This window comes from Pteropus medius, unplaced genomic scaffold, assembly GCF_902729225.1.
Source record: "Pteropus medius unplaced genomic scaffold, Ma_sr-lr_union100, whole genome shotgun sequence".
Taxonomy (NCBI): domain Eukaryota; kingdom Metazoa; phylum Chordata; class Mammalia; order Chiroptera; family Pteropodidae; genus Pteropus; species Pteropus medius.
Window position 1 is genome coordinate 1 of NW_024353906.1, and position 10,225 is coordinate 10,225.

General features: G+C 44.9%; 1 protein-coding gene across 1 annotated transcript; it reads left to right on the forward strand.

Moving 5' to 3' along the window:
* The first annotated feature begins 6,048 nt into the window (after positions 1-6,048).
* Positions 6,049-8,721, forward strand: LOC120593608 (serum amyloid A-2 protein-like). The gene is made up of 4 exons (XM_039851493.1): positions 6,049-6,203; positions 6,642-6,730; positions 7,966-8,125; positions 8,556-8,721. The coding sequence occupies exons 1-4, from the start codon at positions 6,064-6,066 to the stop codon at positions 8,719-8,721; spliced, it is 555 nt and encodes a 184-aa protein (XP_039707427.1). The 5' UTR covers positions 6,049-6,063.
* The last annotated feature ends 1,504 nt before the right edge of the window (positions 8,722-10,225 follow it).

Genomic DNA, 10,225 nt, shown 5'->3' on the forward strand with positions numbered 1-10,225 from the left:
AATGCCTGTGTTGCTTTACTTTCTATCACTCAAGCCCTGAAAATACGAGACCGTGTTTACAGCTATATGTTTGAATGGATATTAATGTTTGTTTGATCACTCTCTAGCAGCACACATCACTGTCGTCTGTATGATCTAAACCTAAAGGTGACCATACGTAGTGACATAGAGAGGTACCATTTAGTAACAGGAGAGACAGCAGAATATCTGGGAATAAATTCAGTTCAGTCAGTGGATTTGGTGCTGAGAGCCCGTGGACTGTCTGATTGCTTCTATTTGTCAGTGAAACAAAATTTCTGATTGCTTCTATTTGTCAGTGAAACAAAACATCTTCAACTGAGAAGAAGATGGAGGAGGAAGAGGTGTTTGAAATTCCAGAAGAAAAGGGGAAAATGGTCGTCTAGGAGACCAGCGAAGCGAATGAAGTTGGAAATTATAGTAGGATTGCTAGGCCGCTCGAGATCAACGGTGATGAATTTCAAGTGAGACTAGACACCGTGATTGTGTATTTTTCTCTAACCACATTCAGGTGCCAAAGTGCAGAGTTAAAATAAGTGGGGAATTACATAACACCGCTAAATAAATACTTGCTGAATTATCAAATGAGTTAATCCAGGAAAAGGTCAAATTTGCATTGTCTAGGCACCAAGAAATGCAGATTCAAATCTTTCTGTACTTAATTCTGTCTCTTCCTCCAGAGCTTGTTGGCTGAGGTCCATTGCTCCTCTGAAGCCTCCCGGACCCCACCTGATGGAACTGATCAAGGAAAAAGACATGCTGGGGAACTCGGTGGGGTCCAGTTCCCACTAGCCCTCTGCCAGAAACAGCAAGGGCACCCTCCGAGTCTGCATCTGGTGTTGTCGACACACAAAAAGACCCTGAATGGGGTTTAAAAATGTTTTATTTTTCTTTTTTCCTAAACGTTTGCCAAAAGGAGTAGTGTATTATAGACAACTGAAAACCCCAAATCTCTTATGGAATTGTATATAGTTTTGGTGAAATTAACTTCTTTGGGGAGGAAAACATTTTAAGTCTCAGTAATTCTAAAGTTGTGTTTAAAATGGCAAGTGATTGATAATAAGTACATCTGATGACTCATCATTAAAACTTCTGCACCATTTAAGCTATTCCAATCTCTAGATTGTTAAACATGCTTTTCAATATTATTAAACCGAAAAGGTTTTTATTCTAGGCTGACCAAAAAGTGTTTTGTCAAAAAGAGACTCTTTTCTCATTTACGTTCATTAGCAGGAAAACCTAAGATGGGAAATTTACTGCTTAAGATTGGGCAAAGTCAAATTTTTAGATTTCCCAGAGAGTCTGTCTCAGTTTGATTAGTCAGCAGAATAAGGGGGGCTTGTTTGGCCATCTGTGTCCTCCCAGATGTCTCTTACCTTCACAGAGACAGGGTTTACAACGTGTGGTTCAAAAACAAAAAGTACTTTCAGGTTCAAGTGATCTGTCCTCCAAGTTTCCTTTAACTAAAGCTGATTCTCTGCCTAAATGGAGACTCACATCTCTCTTGGCACATTGTCTCCTTCCACAATCCCAATACAGTATCTTCTGGTCAGACCTGCTGAGTGGGCATACTGCCCAGAATGGGGCCCTCTACTTTTCTGAAGACGCCAGCCTGATTCAGGAGCTCCCGGCTCAGCACACTTTCTCCCAGGCCTGGGGAACTGGCAGCAAGGAGACCTGACCACACCGGATCTTAGAAGGGAAGCTGGTGAAGGTACCACTCAATGGAAAGGCTGCGGATAATCACGACATGGGTCTTTGCTTGGTATGACTGCCCTTCTTGGCATGGAGACGCGCTTATCCCCAGACCCAGCACACTCGAGAAAGGCCTGGAATCCTGGCATTTGGAGCAGGTGGGAAGGACAAACTTTGTGTTTCCCAGACTTTCACTCCAACCGCACCTCAACTCCACTGAGACTCAGAAGCTCCAAAGCCTGACTGTTTTTAACGCATCAGGGCCGACACGTCGTTCTGCCTCTCAACTAGTATTCTTGCCGGACCGACTCAAGATGCTTCCTTCCCGGTGATGATATGTGCAGGGGGGTTTGTTGTTCTCCTTGTCTATTTTCAAAAATTTTGGCTTTCCATTCTGCTTGAGATATTTATAACGGTAAGAAGATTTCGGTTTAAAATATAGGTTTGATTATTATTCAGACATGGCAAGGCCACACAAACATATCAGGAGACGACTGCCATTGAAAAGATCGTTTGTTACAGGGGCCATACACACTCCTGCACGGCCCACCGTCGCTCTGCATGAAGTCATTCCATTCGGGCCTGTGCTAAGGAGGGTCTCCAAAGCTGTGTGGCTCTACTTCGCTGGTGCCTACTTTGGACATAACGGGTGCTGCAAACATCTCTCAGTTCTCCTGAGCCCCTGACACCCTCTGCCCCAAAGACAGAGACAGAATCACAATAGCCGCCCCAGCTGAGGGAAATCCAAAGCGCAACCGTCTCAGAGACCCGTCCATGTCCCTTTTTGCTCCTATTTTTTAAACCGATTTAACTACTCATGGACTTTTATTCATCCGTTAACGCATTTATTGCATTCCTAAAAAAATTCCACTGGGAATTTTTGATTTGCATTGCATTGAATTTACCAACTACTTTGGGGACAATGAATATCTTTACTAAGCTAAAACATCCTCTCCACGAACATGACTTACATCCCCAATTGTTATCCTTTAACAAACTTTCAAATTTTCTCCGTGAACATTTATGCATTTTTTTAGGTTTATTACGAAGATGGTTAATATTATTTTGTATTGTATTTTTTAACTATGAAGAATTGTTGTAGAGAAATGCTATTAATTGTAAAAACTTTATCTTGAATATCGCACTGAATTCTTTTAATAGTTTTTTTAAAAAAATTTTATTTATTGTAATTTGTTTCAAGTATACAGTTCATTGGTTAGACATCTATATAGTTTGTAAAACGGTCCCCCCCCAATTGCTCCCGCCCTTCCTCGACCCTCCACCTAGCCAACGTATTCATTCTAATTGCATTCCCTATGCCGTGCTCCCCATCCCCGTGTCCATCCATCAGCTACCAATTTGTTTAATAGTTCTAATAGTAAACCGTGAAACCAAGTTTACATTTTGGAGGAATTTAAGGGGACAGTCTCCATCATTTCAATTCACTTATGGATAGTGTTCTATTTCATTCTTCTCTTTCTTCTTATACCCATTGCAATTTACATTTTCCCAGACATATATTTTATCTAGGTGACCACATTTATTAGCATACGCTCTTTTCTTTCTGACTCATGAATTCTGCTGCTTCTACCTTTCTATGTGTTTGTTCTCTTCTTGAGGATTGATACTGCTATCCTACACCTTCTTTAACTTTCTAATAATTTCCATCTCTCTTTCTGTTGCCTCTTGGTAAAGTTCCTGGAGCTGTTCTGTCAGCTAACTATTTATTATTCAGTTGTATCGATCTGTTCTTTATCTCTTTATTCAGGTGTTTAACTAAGTATTCTATGTATAATTTTATTTGATTTTGATTCTTTTTCAGAATTCATAGTTCTGACTTCATATTGCATTTCATCCCTTTGGATGATATTTACGAAGTTTCATAAGTTTTCTTTGCTTCGCTCCAATTCATTAATTCTAAGAGATCTACTATTATTTTTCAACTTGTTGTCTTTATTTGTTATTTATTTATTTATATTAGTTTCACGTATACAGTTCATTGGTTAGACATCTATATAGTTCATAGAACGATTCCCCCAATCGCTCCCTCCCTCCCCTGGCCCTCCACCTAGCCATCATATTAATGCTAACTGCATTCTCTCTGCCGTGCTCCCCATCCCTGTGAGAAACTATCAACTACTAATTTGTACTTCTTTAACTCTTCACCCCGTTCTCCCACTCCCAACCCTCCTCCCCTTTGTCCGTCACCAAATTGGCCATTATATTTGGGAGTCTGTTTTTGATTAGTTTGTTTTGTTCCTTAGATTCCGCAAATAAGTGAAATCATATGGTATTTACCTTTCTCTGTCTGACTTACTTCGCTCAGCATAATAACCTCTAGGTCCATCCATGTCGTTGCAAATGATAGGATTTCATTTTTTTTAATGGCTGAGTAATATCCCATTGTATATATGAACAATAATACCTTTATCCAATCGTCCGTTGAGGGGCTTACGTTGCTTCCATATCTTGCCTAGTGTAAATTGTGCTGCCAAGAATACTGGAGTGCATAGATCTTTACGAATTATTGTTTTGGTTTCCTTTGGATAAATACCCAGAAGTGCAATTGCTGGGTCAAAAAGTATATCCATTTTTAATTTTTTCTGAAACCTCCATACTGTTTTCCATCGCGGCTGTACCAATTTGCAATCCCACCAACAATGTATGAGAGTTCCCTTTTCTCTGCTTCCTCACCAACACTTTTGATTTATTGATGATAGCCATTTTGACAGGTGTGAGATGATATCTCATTGTGGTTTAATTTGCATATCTCCGATGGTTAGCAAACTTGAGCATCTTATCATATGTCTATCAGCAATCTGTATTTCCTCTTTGGAAAAGTATCTGTTCAGGTCTTCTGCCCATTTTTTAATTGGATTGTTTGGTTTTGGTTGTCGAGTTGTATATGTTGTCATTGTTTTGTAGCAGCTGCGCTACTTGGATGTCTGGTAGCTTTGCCCTGCGAGCTCATTCTCCCTGCGAAACTCAGCTCTTTTGCCTAGAATCTACGTGAGTGTGTGGACGAGGTTCTAGCATGGACCACGCTCAGTGGGTTACGGTGTCAACTTATAGTGCCTGCTTAGGGGGACTGTGGTGAATGGTCTCCAGAGCAGAAGGTGAAGAACACCACTGTCCAAGATGAAGCCTCTCGTTAGCTGTTTCTAGGCCATTTGGTCGCCTTTACCTCCTCCCTGGCTCTGCCCCTTTGCAAGAAGTTCCTTTGGTTATTGAAAACATCGAGCCCTCAGGGTATAAAGAAGGACTGGAGAGGAAGAAACCAGCAGGAGCTAACATGCCTCTCTCCATACCCTGGCCTCAGCCCTACTGGGCTCAGGTACTGACCCCTCTCTCACCCCCTGGCTCCTCCACCAGCCCATGAGGAGCTGGGCTGCCCAGCCCATATTTCTGACTCGTAGTGATGGAAGGGGTGTGCAGACAGTGACCCCAAAGGCTAATACTGTGCAGAGAGCTCATCCCCAACTTCCTCTGAACAGGAGCTTGGCATTTCCTGCTGGGCTGCAAATTTATTGCATACCACTCTCACTTCTACTAAGAGGGGCCTCCAGGATTAGGTGAAGGAAAGCAGAGTACCTCTATTTGATTGCCCTCAAAAGGAAGCCAGCTTAGACAACACTTCCTCACTGGCTGAACCAGCTTAGCAGGAATTTCTGTGCCTCAAATCTGACAGCTTAGCATAGGCAGACAGAGTGGTGAAGGAAGCCATCCAGGGCCCCCGTGAGGTTTTCTGGCCCAGCCTGTCAGAGCTTTAGATATAAAGGTTTTCATTTCTGACTTTTTTGCCATCTGGCCCAGCAGGGACCATGCTGAGGAAATGACCAGTAAAGAAAGACACTACCTGGAGGAGCTGTCACCTAACCCGGGGATTCCCATCCCTGGGCCAGCTGACCGGTACCAGTGAGTGGCCTTTTAGAAACTGGGCTGCCCAAAACTGAGCAGCAGGTGTGAGCGAAGCTTCATCTGTATGTGCAGCCGCTCGCCAGCACGAGCATCGCCGCCTCACTCCTACTCAGATCCTCAGGCATTAGATTCTCCTGGGAGCACCAGTCCCTGCTGCCAAGAAAGTTGGGGACCACTGCTCTAACTGCACACCTTCCAGCAGCCTGGCCCAGGTGCCCATCCGGGTCCTCCCCAGCCTTCCTCTCTGACGCCCAGGTGACCTTGCCTCAGCCTCTCCAACTCTGACAGCAGAGCCATCCTCCTGACCTTGGCTGTTGCCAAGGCAGAGCTGGTCTACCTGCTTTCCTCAGAGTTGCACAATGGTGAAATGACCTGTGGACGAAGACAGCCACCAGTGTCCAGGAAGCTTTCTTTTGTAATTTTTTAGGGGAAATGACCTGGAGAGACTTTCCCCAGGTGCCAAGTCTGGCTTTTCTTCCCTTCCCACGAGCTCAGCACAGAGGGCTCAGAATTAATACCAGGCACTCTCCCCAGCAGCCAGGGACCAGTAGCTCTGCTCCACCAGAAGTCAGGTGAGGGCCTACTCCCAGAAGTGACTGGTTTAAAAAAGCTACTCTGTTTTCTCTTTCCCTACAAGATTGTACATTATTTTAAAATAACTATTCTGTTTTGTATTTGTCCTGCATGAGGTCTGGGCTTCCAGAGTGTCTCGTTTAATGACGTTTGATTAATTATAGACTGCTTTGGGAGGCCTATCTGGTTCTAACTGCTGTCCTCTTCCATTAATGCCACCTTGATGACCTGTTGGACCATGCTGGGTTCAGGCTGGAGGGTCCAGAATCGAGGACTGTGGTTTTGAGTGAAGTCCTACCGCAATGTTTCTAGATGGCCAAGTAGAGTCTAATGAGAACAAACAGAAATGAACAAACCGTCCCGCTTTGACACATGAATCCCAGCGAGGGGTGTGCCAGTCTTGTCTGTGTCTCCCTGACCCTCCCCTTTCGTTTCAGCACCATGAAGCTATTCACAGGCCTCGTTTTCTGTTCCTTGGTCCTGGGGGTCAACAGCTGGTTTTCGTTCGTGACCGAGGCTGCTCAGGGTAAGATCAATGGAGGGACACTGGGATTTAACTGAGCACCCTTAAGACTTGAGGCTTCTGTCTCACGTGCTAGAACGTGCCAGGTGTGTGGGGTGCTTTCCATCAAAGTGATCAAAAACCACAAAATTTATTTTAAGCACTTATTAGGGAAAGAACAATCCACCCCCATCTCAAATGTTAGTTGACTCAAAGACACAAAATAAGTCTTGAAAAGGTATAAAATTTCACTCTGAACTAATTGCATCAATTATGATTAAAGCTATCCATCTTTTCTCCTCCTCCTCTCACCCCCACTCTTCCTTCGCTGTTTCCATCCTTCCTTCCTTTTTCCCATCCCCCTCACTTCCTTATATTTCCTAATGGGATAGTTTAGAGAGACGGTCGAGTTAGCTCTTGCCAAGGCACCTACAGTCAGTGACACTGCCCCCACTTTAGTCTGTTTCCTGCCATTTCTAGCCTTTAACTGACAAAAAGGGAGCTGGCAGCACACATCAAGCCTGCACTAGGAATTCGGCACTTCCTGCCTTTTCGGGCAAGCAACTCTCCTGGTTTGCACAGGTCTCAAGAGTTTTCCACGACATTTTTAGTGCAACTGGGACAGTTCTAGGCAAACAGGGACAGCTCCAGTCAAGCTGAAACAGTCGGTCGCCCACTTTAACTGCAGAATAGCTTGATGAGGCAGGCAGCTGCCCCAGCTTGGAAGGGGAGAAAACCAAGGCTTATGGTAGCTGAGTCCGTTGGCCAGGGCCTGAGCACCAGGCAGCAGGTGGCCGAGAAGAAGTTGAACCCAGCTGTGCATGAGGCCGTAGCTCTTGCCAGGTAGATACCGGTGAGAATCACTGCCTAAAGCTCGGCAGTTATCAATCTCAGCTACGTATTGGAATCACCTGGAACGCGGTAAAAACCTTTGCCGCCTGGTACCCATCCCCAGAGAGACCGAGATAATTGCCTGAGATGTGACCTGGCATCAGACTTTCAAACCTTCCCAGGGATTAGAATGTTGATCCAAGACTGAGAAAAGGATCACTGCCTTAGCGCTTATAGCCTACATCATCAGTACAGTCCATTTAGAAAGTTTTCAGGACGCCATTTAATCCCACAACAAGCAGAGAGACACGTGTCACAACAATGTGCTTTGAGTCAACGATCCATTATTCATTCCTTGATACTTCTCTAAGGGGTGTCACTGTCTTTTGTTCACCTGGTATCCCTTTGCCGTGCCCTTTGCTTCCCAGGGGCTTGGGACATGTGGAGAGCCTACTCTGACATGAGAGAAGCCAAGTACAAGGGTGCAGACAAATACTTCCACGCCCGGGGGAACTATGACGCTGCACGAAGGGGACCTGGGGCCGTTTGGGCAGCTGAAGTGATCAGGGAGCGGGGGCTCCTGGGGATGCAGGGATGGGGGAACAGAGCTAGCTGCTTTTGGGGATCAGGAGGAAGTAGGCCCTAGAGAAGGACCCTGCCGGGCCAGTGGACTCCTCCTCAAGTCCATCCTGTCCAGTTTCCCCATCGATGCCCAGTGCAGAGCCTGAGCTGCCTATAGAGCCATAGTATGACTTATGACAACATGTGGGCTTCTCCCCAAAAAGAAAACCTGAGGATAAGGACTAATTCCTGCCCTGCCCTGCGGGTGCCGTCCAGCCAATGGGGTAGGGGGGCTCGCCCCGGTCAGAGCAGACTGTGCCCACACAGGGTCAGGGTTGTCGTGCCTCCCTCCTGGCTTCTCTCAGAGTCATTAATCCCTTAGAAAGGTGAGAGATGGTAGCGTGGGGCTCTGATCCTCATCCCTAACTCATCTCCTACCTGCCCTGCTCTATTCCAGCGATGCCAGAGAGAATTCTCAGAGAGTCACAGACCTTTTCAAGTATGGAGACAGTGGCCATGGAGTGGAAGATTCCGAAGCCGACGAGGTTGCCAACAGATGGGGCCGGAGTGGCAACGACCCCAATCACTTTAGACCTGCTGGCCTGCCCGACAAGTACAAGTGAGCTTCCTCCTCACTCTGCTCTCAGGAGATGGGGCTGCGAGCCCAGAATCATTGAGTTGTATACCTCTGGGTGCTGATAGAGAGCACATGATAGGTGTCTAATAAATGCTTAAGAGATTGAGTGTTGAAAACTGTGTGTCATTCTACGCTGTAAGGACTGCCCGTTTGGTACCACAGGCTGAAGACCCGTCTGAAGACACGCATGAATGCCTCGTCTGTGCCTGTGTGTTTGTTTGTAGGGGATACAATCTTAGTGCTGTACAGGACAGACACCGTGCAACAGGTGTTCCCTTAATCAGACCAATTCCCCTTTACAAGCCCCTCTCGTTATATTTATGTCACTTCCAGGCCCTTCCGTGTCAGGCCACCCTCCTCCCTGCCACTTGGGCTTGCCTCCTTCTCTGTCCAGGGTTAATTCCTTTAAGGGTAAGTTCCTTGGTGGTGTCAGACACTGGGGAATGGGACAAGGCCATGGGAGGATTGGACTGAGGAATTCTGCCCCAGCAACTGCCACCTTGATCTTCTGTCCATTTCTCAGCAACATCTACAAATCCAGTTATCAACCAATTTCTGTCCGTGCCATCTAAAAAATGCCTCCATTGTTGCTTATATCAACTGTTTGTTCTTGTTTGTTGGTGTGTAATATCCCATTATGTAAATATTCTATGTGATTGAATAATTAAACTTTTAAATTAGGGCTGTTATGGATTAATCTGCAATGACATTGGTGTCAATGTACTTTGTTGGACAAGGCGCTCATTAATGTTGGGGGAAAGTCCTATAAAATGAAAACTTGATCTTTAAATCTGTAATTCTGATAGGTAGCCTAACTACTGTGTTAATCCTGTGTTACTGATAACAACATATAATTAATCTTTCTGTCTTCTGAAATGCAAATTATTATGAATTTTCTTGTTAAGCTGGGAGAGCTAAAATCTGTTAAGCGTTTTATATGTGCCCAGAACTGATCCAAGTCCTTTGCGCATTTCATCCTGTTGTCATTTCATCCTGACAACGACTCTATGAGGCCGATACCATTACTTTCTTCATTTTATAGTCACATCATTCTACCTACTCTCCCTGAATCTGGGACTTAGGCCTCAGGTACCATTCTTGGTCATGGGAACCCGTGGGGCTTATTTTTTACTTTAGTTTTCTAATTTCTAATAGCACTATTGTTCTTCTCTTTCACTTAAATTAATTGTATCAGAAAATGGAGATCTCTTAGGCTCCCCAGTAGTCTGGTCACACATGGCTATCAGAGTAGGGGTAGCACCTCCTTCAGTAGATAAACCAGGTCACTTTGGAGAGTGAAAAGAGGCGTCACTATTAACGATTAGACTGGGACAACAGGCACTGAGACTGGCTCTGAAAACCAGGACTGGAGCTGATGTTATTAATTCTCTAATGGAATTTTTAAACAAACATTTTGGGGAAATCCCTTTAAGGGCTGCAGATTCTCTATCACCATGACGGCATGGCTTTCTTTTACATCAGAAACAAGT